Genomic DNA, 16261 nt, shown 5'->3' on the forward strand with positions numbered 1-16261 from the left:
TTTAACTATGCATATATAATGAAAAAATACCCCCCAATTAATTTATTCTTTGGGTGTGCATGCCAAGGGAATAATATAACAAAATAAATAAAAAAAATTTTAGGAAATATTAAATATTTTTTAAAAAAAAGAAAAAAATAAACTATTTAAAGTTTTAATTATAAAAGTTTATAAAAAATATATTGTGCCGCATGGCCAAATAAACAAGTTAAATAAATATAATATACAAAGTGTGAACATAAAAAATGGAAAATCACAGAATGAAAATAAAACAAAGGTATAGTCCCATAAGCATATATAGAATGACATATATGTGGTAAATACAAATAAAAAATTATAAAAACTTTATATCATATTTTATAAAGGATAACAAAAAAAAATTACGATACCATACTTTATCGTTTTAATGCTAATTATGAATAAATTTAATAAAAAATTATTATATATACCTTTATATATGATAAGGACATATAAAAATATTTATAAAATTGTGTGTATAATAATAGGCATGTTTTAATTGCCGTCATTTAGTATCAACATATATAATGGAAAAATGAAAAGTAGGAAATTTACTAAAATTAATATTAACATAATAATAATTTAAGTTTAAACAAAATTAGTAGAGAATATCTAAAGCTATATGTGTTAGACTTTTTTTGTATTAACAAGCATTTAATTTTTGCTTCTACTAATATCAAGTTAATAACATTTCATTGGTACGTTATCGTCAACAGGTTTAATTAGAGCACCAAGACATATTATTTATTATTCTATATGATCGTTTTTATGCTTTAAAAAATCTACACACACATAGCGATTTTTTAAATATTATCCAATAATTTTCCTGACTTGTTCATAATTTATTTCATAATTTTCTGACCAGGAATTAAAAATTTGGTAGTAACATTTTTTAAATTGTTTCACCACAGCTCTTTAACAACATTTTCATCATGATCTGATAAAGAGTAGGATGATAATTTTTCTAATTCGTGAATTCTTCTGTCCAAATAATCATAATATTTAATATTATTTTCAAATTTTTCTGACAAATAAGAATAACTATTTTGGGATAGCTTGTTGGAAATTTTTATTTTATCATTTAAGTCGTCTATAAGTTGTATATATCTTGCAATTGTAAAACTTATCCCTTTTAAATAATTTTGCATTTCATTTATTTCTTTCACATATGTTTTGTTTATTGAGCAAATTGGATTATTTTCTAAATAGTTAACTTTCTTGTTTATTTCGTCAATTTTGTTGATAAGGTTTCTACAAAAAAAAATAAATAAAAATAATATTAACAATTCAGGGAAAAAAGCATATCATTGTATGTCCATGACATATATATATTATTCATGTTATGAATAGTTATGAACAATGCATGTTTTTTTTTACTTGAAATCTGGAGTGATTATTAGGGGTGTATATTTATATACTTTGCATGATGGCTTATTATCTCGTAACCCTCCAAAAATAAAAAAATATCCACTATCATCAACTTGTGTTATATGCCCATAAAAGTGATGGGAAACTAAAGGCAACCCATACACATTTAAAGTTGACCATACATTTAAGTTTATATCATACGCACATATATCTTGAAAAATAAAAAGAAAACGTGTTTAATAAAATGTGAAAGTATTAAAACAAATAAGATGGTTGTATAAGTTAAATTTTTTTTTTCATACCCAATAGATCCAATCTGGAATGCCAAGAATAGTTGTATCCCCCAAAAAGCAAAAACCATCTAGAGTTTAACAAAATCGAGCTATGACTAAAAAAAAAAAAATATTTCTATAGTAAGTAACTGGGTATGCATATACAAAAATAAATGAAGTAAATAAGCTGCATATTAAAATAGACAATTTTTGTTTATATACCCAAATCTTTGTGCAGGAATTTTTCCAAATGAATTTTTTATCTCACGCCATTTTCCATTATTAAGGGAATAAGACCAAAATATATCATCCACACATTTATTTTTATTATTTAACCCCCCAAAAATATATAAATTTATATCATTCCCTTGATTGGATACACAAAGAGCACATGAATGAAAAAATCGAGCACTTGGTTTACAAACTTTTTGATTATAATATTCATCTTTACTTATAATTTTTACCCATCTTTTCTCTTGATCGAAATAATTCCAAATATCACTATTTATTTGTAGATTTCCCATATTCCCTGAAAAAAAAAAAATATGTAATAGTTAAATATTTCACAAAGACAATATTTGTTAAAAAATAAATGAAATTATTATATTTTAAGTTTTGGTCGTTTTTTGAATTTGTTTCTTACCCCCATGTATAAATATGATGTTCTTATATTTGAATGACACATGACCAAAAACAGGGGGAGGAGAATATTTGGTATCTATTTTATTCCATGTTTTATTATTTATATTATACATAAATGTAGTGTTTGTAATATATTTTCCTGCTTTCCCCCCAAAGAGAAATAAACATTCCTCTTTGTCTTCAGATGAATATATTAAATCTAATGTGGCATAATATCTTAATTTAGGTTTATTATGTTCTTCTAATACTTTAAAAATATGAGTGTCTGCAAAAATTCAAAAAAATAATATAGACACATGTATATATTCACAATTGTGATAATAACTGTACTCACAAATATAGCAATAACTATTTCACGATTGCTCAAAGGGTTATCATAAATTGAAAAACAAATAATAATAATAATAATAAGAAGAAGAAGAAGAAGAAGAAGTATTTTCCATTTTTTAAGAAACGTACCAATGCTGAATCGAATTAAATTTTGGTTACAATTGCTAGCATACTGATTGCCCCCATATATGTAAACATTATTTTTATGTAATATACATGAATGCCCAAATCGAGAATTAAAAATGTTTTCGTTATGAATTATTTCAGATTTACAATAAAAAGGTAAAACTTCAGAACAAAAGGATATATTTTCTATATGATTATCTTGATTGTTATATAACGGTTCATAATTGTTTATAAAACCATTAGAAATTGTATTCAATAAATTTTCTCCGAATATTATGGCATTGTGTGTAAATTTCGAAATATACGAATTTTCAGTTTTTGTGGTTAAAAATTTATTAGTTGTCATTTTTCTTCAGCATTCTTTTTAAATTACAATTGTCTTATGAAAGCATTGTATAATAAACATGGGGGGATTATATATATATCTAAAAGACGGCGATACAAATAACGAGAAAAAGTAAATTTTATGGGGAAACATAAAAATGTATGCATATACATATTATATGTATAATACATAAATTAAGTACTATTTTATTTTTTATTAATTTTTTTTATTTTTATATTATTATTGTAAAGGGGAAATAGAATAGTGTATGCACCCTGTACCATTATTTAGGAGAACATACAATACGAAATATTCGCATTATATACATATGATATATATTATTTATAATTTACTATAAATTTATTCTACACTTCAAATACAAAAAAAAAGAAATATATTTAAAATTAACACTACCATTAAAAATATATAGCTTATATATATGATAAAAATAATTTATTTATATTTAATAATTTAAAAAAGCGAACAAGTGCATATCATAGTAACACAATAACAGAATAGATCGTTAGCTTGGGACTATTCTTAAGAGGGGAAAATATTATGTGTGTGTGTAAAGAATAAAATAAATTGTATATAATAAAAATATATTATAATAAAAATTTGGGTAGCTAAAATAATCAATAATAATATTCGTAAATAAACGATTAAATAGGTAAATACATTCTTAGTAGTATTTTACAACAGTTTTTGTTACATGGGAATTATTTGTATGTTTCATTTTACAACGGATTAAATTAATATCCAACAAAAAAAAAATTAAAGATATACATTATATTAGTTTTAAAAGTAAAAATATTAAGAATAACCCCCAAAAAAAAATAAAATAAAAATAAAACCTCAAAATAGCTAGTCAAGCTAATATATATGTATATATATTCTTGAAATGAATTATGAGGTCATTGCACACGTATGGGTTTATATACTATCATGTTTCATTAGGGCATTGGAAGACTCCAATTTCATTATACGCTTTTCTAATTTTTCCAAAGCTTCCGAACTTATATTTTTTGAAAGGAGTTTTCCACATTGCTCGTTTAACTTTTCAAGAGCTGCAAAAGAGAAAAAATAATAAACATTAAGTAAATATTTCATAAGACCATACACAGAATAATCTCTTGAAACTTTTAAATCACACTAAAGTGAGAGTATACAAATTCGCAACATATTTGCATACTCAACTAGCCAAAATAGTTATTGTACTTTTTTTTATGAACGTGTACATGTGAATGCATACATATAGCAATTTTTTTGAAAAAAATAGCTTTAAAAATTACCTGCAAATTTCGATTCAAAGGCCCTCATCATATTGTTTATATTATTAACCTCATTTTTTAGTTCGGAAAATTTTGATTCAAATTCTGCTAAATTAATATTTGCATTATCATTTTCATTACCATTTTCATTTCCATTTTCATCAATGTGTTTAATCTTAGTGTGTAATTGTTCAATTCTTCCGGTTAATGCTTTATATGAAGCATACGTGGCAAGAGGTGACATACTGAATACATCAGAACATTCATTTGAACCATCAGTTCCTCCAAAAACGTGTAAAGATTTTTTATAGGGTAATAAACAAAGTGATCCAAAATATCCTCGATTAAATACTTTTGAAGAACTTATATCAATTTCGTACCATGAGAAATTGTATATATTCATTGCATACATATCTTAAAAAAGGGGGGAAATAAAATAAAGTAAAATATATATAGAGAAAATAAGAAAAAATTATATTTTATGTACTAAGACAATTAAAACATTAGCTTTCACCATTTATGTGTGCATTTATTTTACCTGATAAGGCATAATTTTCGATCCATCCATTGGTGAAACCACCATATATTACCATCCATTCGTTGTCAATCAAAGCTGCGGAATGACTGTAAATAGAAAAAATAATAAAATACATAAATGAGTGTATATGTACATTCATATGTGTAAATATATATGATTGGCCCATTCATGGGATGCTTATTATTACCCCCATCGTGCGCAAGGCTTTGAACCAGAAAACTGTCGTAACTCCTTCCACATATTAGTATTAATATTAAACATCCAAACATCGGATAAGGCACTATTGAAACCTTGTTTGTTTCCACCAAATAAGAAAGCAATTTTTGTTTTTTCATATGGAGCGAGCATTAAACTATGTCCATATCTTGCCTCTGGTTTGGGACCAACTTGTTTAACTTGAGTCCATGTATTTTTTGAGAGACACCATAAATCGGATAGCAATTGATTTTCTACGTCTAAACCACCATGAATATATAATACATCATCGAAACTAAAAGAAGAATGCTTATATCTTGGAGATGGCCTATATTCATTTTTAATATTTTCCCATTTCCTTGCTTGAAAATCAAATTTATATGTTTCATCAGTAATACTATTTTGAACATTTATACCACCAAATACAACAATATATTTTTTATTATCTTCAGTTATAACATTACCAGAATGAAAAGCCCTATAAGGTATATCCTCTGAATTTAATCTCATTTTTTCAAATAAATTAATTCCTGGTACATATCTAACAAAATTGTCAATACAGACATTTTGTTCCATACCACCATATACACATATATCCCCATTTATTTCGACTGTTATATGTCCTTTTGTTTTTTTTAAACATTTTTCATTATGCATAATTTCAGTTATATGAAAAGCAGGGGGAGATAAAAACCCTTTTGATGAAATAGTATTTTGGTTATTTACATCCATGTTTAATGCTATTCTTGGGCTTTTCATTTGCTCATTTAAATTTTCAGGATTTTGTGGATTTTGCAAATTTTGACTATTTTCATGATTTTCATGATTTTCCCCATTTGGTAGTCCTATATTTTTTTCATTTTCAACAATATTCATTTTTAAATCATTTTTAACTTGCTCAATTACTGATGGGGTAATGTTATTTTCCTTTTCCAAATCAGTTACATCCTTTTTTATATTTATTTCATTGTTTATGTCTTCACTTTTAAATTCGTTTTCTTTTAAGTCATCTTTCAAAGTTTCGTTTCTTATTTCATCATGGTTTAGATCATCAGGTGCTGTACTAAACATGTCCATTTTGCTTATATTATTTTTTGATTACTATTTTAACTTTTAGAGGGTAGCCAATTGTGTGTAAATTAATACACGTATTTTTTTTTTTTATAACAAGCTATAAAATTAGCTAGGCAGATTAAAAAATATACAATTTTACCTTGCTGTTCATAAATTTGTTCACAAATAGCTATTTTTTATTACTTTAATATATATTATGAACAAATTTATTATAATTTATACATTATTTCTAAAGTATAGTGAAAATTTTACTATGTATCATTTTTTTTTTTTATTCAAAAAATATTATGTGTGCAAAAATATTTTTTATTATTTCATTAGATCTTATTTGTCTAAACAATAGTAACAATATGGTATTCTCTATACAAATCAGGTATAAATTTATTGTCAATTCGTTTTATATTTTATTTATGTATTTAGTGTTTTTTTTGTTCATACATTCAACGATTTATCATGTACCCTAATTAAATATAAAACTTTATAAAACTAAAAAATGATACGAAAGCTGGTTGACTTTTTTCATATATCAAATTTTGATATATTATGCTAAAGCCTTCGAGAGATAAAAAAACAATAATTAAAAAATGTATAAATAAAAAAATTAAGATATAAACAATCTATTAACTTTTATACAAAAATTATATTAACACATTTCGTAGTATCCCCATTTGGAATAAAGAGATAAGAATTCGTATATTCAAGTTATAAAAACATATACAAATTGTTCTTACTATTTAAAATTAGGTGTAATTCTAGGTTAACTTATTTTATTTTTATTAAGCTTTTCCTTATATTTTTTTTTACACATATTAAAATGAAAAAAGAAGTTTTAATACATTATCTAATAAAAATGAATAGCACACACATATGTATTGAACGACTCTCCTTTATATGAAATATTGGGCATAAGCATTTTCAATGGCAATAATTAGTGGCAAAAAAAAAAAATAATCACCAAAAGATATGATTAACTAAATTTCATAAATTATATATTGTGCTTAACATTATTTATTTTATTATTTATTTTTTTCGTTGTATAAGCATAATTAGGTTAATCATTTTTTATTATCAAGAAAAGAAAAAAGAAATTAGTGTGCACCCTTAATGTGCCATTTTTCTTTCTTTGGTATGTATTAATAGAATCTGTAACTATTTTACATATATATTTCACGCACATTTAATATAAGTATATATCCATGCTTATTATATATACCATAGACTAAAAGGAAATTCATCATTGTTTTTATTCTTATTACACTTTTCTTTTATTCTTTAATATTGTTATCACCATAAAGGAGCATGGGCTTAAATAAGCTCACTGGGGAAAAGAGTAAGAAGTTATTCACATGGTAAAAAAAAACTTCCTTTAGGTATTTAAAAATTGAAAACTTCATATATAATATTCTTAAAAAATGCTAAATTTGTACCACACTTTTTATATAATAAATATGTACCTATCGGCATAAATATATATTTAGTTATATCCAAAAGATTGTAAAAAAAATATAAGATGGTCAATATTTTCCAAGCTTTATGCCTTAAAGAGAGCTAAACACCTTTATTTTTTTTTTATTTACTTTTAATGTTAGTTCACCATTTGAATAGGGGAAATTACTTTTATTTTATTTTATTTTATTTAAATTTCTGGTTCTATATAATTGTATAAAGGTTTGTGTTATTTTTATTTTTTTCTCCAATCTGGGCACTACATATTCCCCTATTAAAAAAAGAGAAAAAAAAACGGATTAAAAATGTATGAACAATTAATAAATTAATTTAGCTAGCTATCATATGGTCATATATTTTTAGGAAATATTTTTGTTATAATAAATAAAATAGTTAACATATTTAATGCCAAATTATATGGAAAAAAACGTATAATTTTGCAACATAACGAAATTTATATCATCGTAACAATCATTGTTAAATAATAAAAATAACAAAAAAGAAAAAGAAATTGCATATAGCTCAATTATAATATATAGAAAAATACGTTTATATTGTTATAGTACATATTTTTGTGCTGCTTAATGACTAGCCAAAAAATAAACCTTTTAAATTGTAATTAAAAAAAACCATATTTAATATGCACAAGTCAGAATAAATATAGCCTAATATAATATATGGTCATATATTTACAAATAGCAAAATCAGCTTAGCTATATTCCATACACAAATAATAAAAGATATATATATTCACATCATATTCTATTTCATGAAGACAGAACACGAAATAAATACAACTAACGAAAATATTAGCGAGGATGAACAGGCAATACTTGTTGAAGCCAACACAAGACGAGAATGGGAATCCCATGGCCAGTGGTTAAAAAGAAAAGATTTTCTTTTAAAAATGTTAAATTATCATAAAAAAAATAATATTAAATTAAATGTTGATAAATTTTCTAAAATGGGTCATATGTATTATAACATGAAATATCTTAGTTGTACATATAGTGACCAAATAGAACAAGAAATAAAAATATATGAAATGGATGGTGTAGAATAGCTAGCAATTTGCCACCTTGTATTTTTTGCTTCCAATTTGTCACCTTTTTTTTTTTGCTTCCCATTTTTTACCTTGAATTTTTTATCATTTTTTTGTTTTTTTCATTATTCACGATTAACTAGTATCGGGCAGCCGCCCTAAAAGCGATGAGCATTCAGACTCATTTAAAAATATTTTAAAGTTAATGAAAAGGAATAAGAACATTTTCCAAATTGTGTCAAAACAAAATGGGAGTTCAAAGAAAACGTATTTAAAATAAATATAGGAAAAAGTAAGAATACACGAAATTAGTAATAAGACTTAATAACACAATTGGGTAGTGTAAAAAATAATTTTATTTTTGAATAAATGGAGGTATTTCATTAAGTTTAACTGAATTAATATCAAGCATTTTTTTAAAATTGTTTACTAATTCTTGTATAGTATAAACTTTTTGATCATTTGGATTATCACGATCTCTAACTGTAACTGTATTTGTAGATAATTCTTTTTCTCCAACAACTAAAATAAAATTATATTGTTTTAGTTGTGCTTCTCTTATTTTTTTGTTTAAAGTATTTACTGATATATCAACATCAACATCAAATAAATTATTTGTTAATACATCATGTATATATTTTGCATATTCATTGAATTTGTCACTTATTGGTAAAACAATAGCTTGTCTTGGACTTAACCAAAATGGAAATTTTCCAGATGTATGTTCTACTAATATAGCTACAAATCTTTCAACAGATCCTAAAATAGCTCGATGTATTATTATTGGTCGATCAAATCCTTTTTTCAATTCTCCACCTGGTTGGTTATTTCCTGCATTTTCACCATCTAATTTATTTTGCTCATCATTATTACCAGCATTTCCCATTGTTGAATCTTCTTTTTTTTCATTTGCATCTTTGTTAGACTGATTAACTAGATTCGAATCCGTTTCTTGACCTACTCCATATTCTTTATTTTTATATTGCAAATTAAATCGTATTGGTAATTGAAAATCTAATTGAACTGTTCCACATTGATGGGTTCTATTTAAGCTGTCTCTAAGAACAATATCAATTTTAGGGCCATAAAAAGCTCCATCCCCTTCATTTAACTTCCATTTTACATTTGCCAATTCTAATGCTTCTTTTAATGATTGTTCCGCAAAATTCCATGTATTAATATCTCCGATATATTTAGGAGGTCGTGTTGATAAATATAAATCATATTTAAAACCAAATAAATTATAAACATAAAAAATAAATTGTAAAACATTTATTACTTCTGTTTTTATATGATCAAGAGAGCAAAAAATATGGGCATCATCTTGTTGAAATCTTCTAACTCTAGTCAAGCCACTCAACGATCCAGTTATTTCATTTCGATGTAAAACTCCAAAGTCAGCTAATCTAATTGGTAAAGATTTATAAGATGCATTCAATTGTTTAAATATGAGACAATGTCCTGGACAATTCATTGGTTTCATTCCCCATTCTTTATTTTCAATATTAAATATAAACATACAATTTTTATAGTTTTGATAATGTCCTGATGTTTTCCATAAATCACAACTAAATATATTTGGAGTTATAACTTCTTCATATTTTCTTATTCTATATTCCTTTCTCATAAATTCAATTAACTTGTTATATATTTTAGCTCCATGTGTAAACCAAAATCCTGAACCTGGTGATGTTTCTTTTTCAAAAAAAAATAAATTTAAATTTTTTCCAACATTTCTATGATCTCTTTTTTTAGCTTCTTCAATAAATTTTATATAATCAGTTAATTCTGTTTTTTTTTGAAATGAAATACCATAAACTCTTTGTAAACTATCATTGTTTTTATCTCCTAACCAATAAGCTGATGAATTTTTTAAAACTTGAAATGCTTTCGATTTACCCGTATTTTTTATATGAGGTCCTAAGCATAAATCAATAAAATTTCCACATTTATAAACAGAAGTTTTTTCATTATCATTTCGAATCTTAGATTTAATTAATTCAATTTTAAATGGATTATATTTAAATAGTTCTAGTACTTCTTCTTTAGTACATACCATTTTTTCAAATTCAACATTTTCTTTAACTAATTTGTTATATTCATTTTCAATTTTTGTATAATCATCACTAACAATTGAATTATTTCCTAAATAGATATCATAATAGAATCCTTCATTTAAAGCAGGCCCAATAGTTAAATAACCTCCATATATTTTTTCTAAACTACTACCTAATATATGTGCTGACGAATGCCAAAATACTTTTTTCCCTTCAGGGGTATCAATTCCAAGAAAATTTATTTTACAATTTCCTATTAAGGGAACATTTAAATCCCATAAAATACCTTCTTGTGATGTTTCTTCATGTTTTTCTTCTGATTCTTCATCTTCAATATCACACAAATTTAAATTAACATCATCTAAATAAATGACCTTAGCAACTATCGAATTTTCAGATAATTTTTTTGAAATTTGAGATGCAATTTGATATGGTGTTGTTACATTTTTTTGCCCAATTTTAATAGATCCATCTAATAATTCAATATTTATTTCTTTATAATAATTTGGATCATTCTCTATAATTTTTTCTAATTCCTTTTTTTTCTTTTCTTTTAACTCGTTAAATTTATCTAACCTATATTTAATAAAATCCGGACTCTCTTTAATTACAAAATTTTTTTTTAGAGTTTCCAAGTTACTGTCATCAAAGGTTAGTGTGCTCATCTTTTGATTATCAACAGAAAATATATAAGTTTTTTTTTGATTACACGATTTGTTAGGATCTTGTTTTTTTTCCAAGTTTAAACTTGAAGATGTGTGATATTTCTTTGTTGAACTTTTTCTGTTTTTATATGAAGTAGGGAAACGTACTTCGCCTATATAATTGTAGGGACGTATGTTCGGTGATAAGTTATTAAAATTATAAAATTTTATACTTTTTCTTCTTAAACCGTTTGAATATATATTTTTATTTTTTTTTATAGATTTTACGAACAGCAAATTATTTAAGTTAGAAAAAAGTATGTTCGATATGCAAATGCAAAGGGACATAATTATCAGCCTCATCCAGCCACTTTCATTTACAATCCAACAAAATGGAAACAGTACGTAGTACTAAATAAATAAAGAACATATAGCAAATAAAACGAATAAAACGAAGCAAAAGCTATTTTCTCACATTTCAACTGTTGCGTAGGTAGACTTAACAAAATATATTACCATTTAACTACAAAAATATTTGCATTTTTTTTTTTAAACATAATATAATAAGAGGTTTTTCCCTTTTAGCCATATATAAATTATATTTTTTTTTTTTTTTAAATACCCATATGCACATAATATTACTCCGAATGTTAGTAAAAATAATAAAATAAAAATAAATAAAATTTTATAAAATTATCAAATGTGCCATGTTTTAACACATTTGTTTTTTTTTTACTGTTGTACCCATTTTTTTATTTTACGAAAAATCACAATCTATCTTGTTTACAGCGGTAGGAATATATTCCCACCCCTATGCTAATACTTATAGAAAAAAGTTGAAAAGGTTGAAAAAAGTTGAAAAGGTTGAAAAAAGTTGAAAAGGTTGAAAAAGTTGAAAACGTTGAAAACGTTGAAAAAGTTGAAAAAGTTGAAAAAGTTGAAAAAGTTGAAAAAAATTGAAAAATTTTGAAAAATTTTGAAAAAAACGAAAAAACAAAGAATCTTGCTTATTGCATGAGAATCGGTTTGACAGTATGCCTCATCCAATTTCTTGGGGACACAAAATTTGAACTTCCTATAGGAGGTTAATCCAAAATGATCACGTCCCCTTCATCGGCTTGCTTGAGCATCCCCATGTTGGTTATCTGCTCGAGCACGAGACTTTCGCTAATCACCTAAAGGGGGAAGGAAATGGAAAAATGAAAAAGTAAAAAAATATAATAGTGTAAAAATGAATAAGCAGATTGGCATTCCGCCTAGGGAATACTCACCTTTTTGATAAACTCGGGTTTGTTTTCCTGATACTTTAAAATAACATGTTCTGAGCAACAAACACATTTATCGAAAGCGTCGGAATAAAGCTTTCGCATTGATAAGTTTGATAAATTAAAAGTGATAATATGTGGTGTAGCTCCTAAACATGAAACAAATGAATTTGATGTTTCTACATTCTTATGTTTTAAATTATCACCTTTTGAATCAAAACAAATGTATTGATCACTTTCAATATGTGGAGCAGAGAATTGTAATGGATGTTGTGTTAAAGATATTAATAATTCTGTTGCTATACTACTACTTATTGAACTAATCCCAGGTCTAGTGACAGTACATTTTTCATCTAATGTTCTATAACTTACTGAATCAGTTGGTGAATTCATATCATTACAAAAGTAGCAAGCGGATTTAAAATATAAATATGGATGTCTTATAACTTGAAAAGAATCAAACCCTAATGCTACTGATATACCTAAAGGTGGCATTTTATCTATCTGATTTATTTTTGATAATATATTACTATAAAATATGTTTCTTTGATCAATGAATTCGTTTTTTTTATTAAAAATTTGTTTATCATTCCCATTTTTATTTTCTATACTCTCATTCAGTATACACATATAATTGCTATATGTTATGTTATCTGGGAACTGCATTGTGTTATCTTCATCCAGTTTGCATGCATCATTAATGTTACTATTGCAAGGAGTCGTTAATTTCGCATACTTTTTCAAGCAATTGTAATTCTTTTCAGCTATTAGTAGAGATGGGAAGTATCTCGATTCTTTTGAATCTGTTAGTAAAAACACAACATCATGATTGTCAATCAAATTGTCCAATTCTTCTACTGTTTTATAAAGGTTTTCATTTTTTAAATAATTTAAATGACCTGGCATAGGTATATCCATTATTTTGCTAGTAATATTTAAATCTGGTGATATTTTTAATAAGTTATTTTTAGCAGCCACACTTTTATATTCTCCTGTATTACTACAAGACTCAGCATCATCTAAAGTAAATAAACATTGCCTACTAACATTTGAATAAGAAACACGTGAATTATCAATAAAAGTAAAATTTTTTATTCCCCATGCTACACATGTTCTAGCAACAGAACAACCTAATGTACCTAACCCAATTATTAATATCTTTAAATTATGAATCTTTTCAAATTTAAAATTTTTTAAAATCCTCCATCTTATTAATTTTATATTTAATTCAAGTGATATTCTTTGTATTGTATTTTTATTTAAAAAATTATTTAAATTTATAATATATATTGTACTTTCTTTTGTTTTGTTATTTCTTTTCTCGACATATTTTTTCCACCCTCCTATTAGTTCACAATTTTGAAAATTGCCATGCCTCCTATTTTCACAATCTTGAAAATTGCTGTGTTTGCTATTTTCAACATTTTTATTGGTCTTAAAAAAATCGGAAGATCCCACAATTTTTATATTAAACATTGATGAGTTTAAAAAGAATTTGATCAGCTTATTTTGCCCTTCACCAAAATTTGTATCGCCTGACTTGTTAAGGTTGTTATTGGAATAATTACACTTTTTTATTAACCCGGAATTAAATATTTTACTTTTTTCTGAACAATTAAGTGTGTCCACTAAATCATAATTTATTCCTAAAATGTTTGAAATGTCTGTGAATAAAGTTTGAGTATTATTACTATTAGTTTGAAATTCTTTTGAAAATATAGGACATTTAAAAATGAATTTTTTATTGTCGTTAAATGAATATATTATATTATCACCTAACATTCCTATATCTCTAAATGCTAATAAGTTAATATTAAAATTGTATAATTCATATTTGATTGTTAAAAAATATAATAAATTTCGAGCATCCCAATTTAATGAATTACATACATAATTAGGATCAATCATACATATATATATATCAAAAAGTTCTTTCTTTACACTTTTTAAAATCTTATTTTCTGATATATTTATTTCTTTTTTTAATTCAGTTAAACAGCTAATTGGCAACACTACTAAATTCAAATTTTCCCTTAATATATTATAATGTGAAATACGTTTATTTTTTTGGTCATTATTTAAACTATTTTCTTTGCCTGTATTGTCATAAAAAATATATTCATATAAATTTTTAAAACTGTTTATTTTATAAAATTCGTTGTCTTCTTCACTTTGGCTATTTGACAAAACTTCATGAGCATTTTGCATGAACTTGTCATAATAATTTTCATTTTTTGAATCACCATTTTTGGGAATTTTACATCGGAGTAACAAGAATACTCTTGACTTTACAAACAGTTTATGATTATTAAAACAGTTATCAAATTTTTGAGATAAATATATTGTGTCTATAACGTTAATTTCGTTTGTATCATTATTTAAATATGCATTTTCTGTGTCTATATATATATGCAACCTTTTTGATGGTGCTATTTCTTTAAAGTTTTCTACTGGCTTGATCACTGGATTTGCTATACTATAATAACATATACATTTTTTTAAATCAAAATAACTTAATATTAGATACTTGTTTATTTTTTCAAAAAAGTTTAATTCACCTTCTTTATATTCCCAAAAAGAATTATCATATATACACGCTTTTTTATTATTTTCATTATTTTCATATACTGCATACATTTTTATATCATTCATTGAGTTCTCAACATGTTTTATTTTATTTGCATTTAAGAATTCTTCTAATGTATTAAAGTTTAAAAGTACTCCTTGATATTTTTTATTATAGCTATTTGTTTTTTTGATAGTTTCCTCTTGTTCCTTTTCTCGGGGCATTACACACATTTTGTCAATATCAAATGAACTTTTATTAATTTCTATAAAACTAGTATTCCTATATGGATAGTAAAATTCAATTATATCCAAATTATTTATGTCTTTGTATTTATATTCTACTTTTATTTTTTTTACATACGTTTCCGAAATTAAATTAACATAATCACTTTTTAATTTATAAATATTTATTTTCTGTTCATGTAGTTTTAAAAAAAAAGATATATCTATCTTAAATTCGTTGTAACAGTGTTTTAGTATTTCCCCATTTTCTTCATTGCATTTTTGCATTTTTTCCAATTCGTCAGAACATTCTTCACGTTTATTTATATCCATCTTAGTGACATAAAGCTAGTAAGGAGTATACATATATTATGCAAATATAGTAGTAGCTTAACGAAAAGAGAAAAAGTCTATGCACCGATTTTTGGCGTTTATTTTGCAAAGCAGACTAATAATACAACGATCAACATTGTTGTAGAACTATTAATATTATTTTTTATATAATTTTTGTTTGCTTAAAATTGTGTCTCCATAAAACAAAACAAATTACACACTGCTTTGTATTTATTCAATATATTGCAACTATATTTATAATGACAAATAGATTATTCTTCAATATATGGTTTGAGGTACAATAGGACAAAAAATAAATATATCATAATGAAATATCAAAATAGACCATGCTAAAAAAATATGTGTGTGCATGAAAATATGAAAAAGGATATATTTCTACAAAAAAATTATTTCATACATATACCCACTTATAATTGTATTAAAATAAAACAAAACTGTAAAAAAGTAAAGAAAATAAAAAACAAAAATTTAATAGTAAGACGAAAATCGAATATATTATCATAG

At 24.7% G+C, this 16261-nt stretch overlaps 5 protein-coding genes across 5 annotated transcripts; 1 reads left to right on the forward strand and 4 right to left on the reverse strand.

Annotated features, from left to right (window-relative positions):
* Positions 1–920: 920 nt before the first annotated feature.
* On the reverse strand, positions 921–3102 carry PCHAS_0921800 (kelch domain-containing protein, putative; the record flags this gene model as incomplete). Its single annotated transcript, XM_016798143.1, has 6 exons — positions 921–1269; positions 1396–1597; positions 1689–1774; positions 1881–2187; positions 2302–2565; positions 2760–3102. 6 exons carry the CDS (start codon positions 3100–3102, stop codon positions 921–923), a joined length of 1551 nt encoding a protein of 516 aa, XP_016655389.1.
* Positions 3103–4014: 912 nt separating this feature from the next.
* On the reverse strand, positions 4015–6162 carry PCHAS_0921900 (kelch domain-containing protein, putative; the record flags this gene model as incomplete). The annotated part of the gene is made up of 4 exons (XM_016798144.1): positions 4015–4148; positions 4374–4766; positions 4891–4976; positions 5078–6162. The coding sequence occupies 4 exons, from the start codon at positions 6160–6162 to the stop codon at positions 4015–4017; spliced, it is 1698 nt and encodes a 565-aa protein (XP_016655390.1).
* A 2212-nt stretch (positions 6163–8374) lies between these two features.
* Positions 8375–8668, forward strand: PCHAS_0922000 (XTBD domain-containing protein, putative; the record flags this gene model as incomplete). The annotated part of the gene is made up of 1 exon (XM_740263.1): positions 8375–8668. The coding sequence occupies one exon, from the start codon at positions 8375–8377 to the stop codon at positions 8666–8668; it is 294 nt and encodes a 97-aa protein (XP_745356.1).
* Positions 8669–9002: 334 nt separating this feature from the next.
* On the reverse strand, positions 9003–11711 carry PCHAS_0922100 (threonine--tRNA ligase, putative; the record flags this gene model as incomplete). The annotated part of the gene is made up of 1 exon (XM_016798145.1): positions 9003–11711. One exon carries the CDS (start codon positions 11709–11711, stop codon positions 9003–9005), a length of 2709 nt encoding a protein of 902 aa, XP_016655391.1.
* Positions 11712–12433: 722 nt separating this feature from the next.
* On the reverse strand, positions 12434–15736 carry PCHAS_0922200 (autophagy-related protein 7, putative; the record flags this gene model as incomplete). Its single annotated transcript, XM_736606.2, has 2 exons — positions 12434–12523; positions 12620–15736. 2 exons carry the CDS (start codon positions 15734–15736, stop codon positions 12434–12436), a joined length of 3207 nt encoding a protein of 1068 aa, XP_741699.2.
* Between the last annotated feature and the right edge of the window lie 525 nt (positions 15737–16261).

The sequence above is a fragment of the Plasmodium chabaudi genome (genome assembly GCF_900002335.3).
Source record: "Plasmodium chabaudi chabaudi strain AS genome assembly, chromosome: 9".
Lineage (NCBI taxonomy): Eukaryota > Apicomplexa > Aconoidasida > Haemosporida > Plasmodiidae > Plasmodium > Plasmodium chabaudi.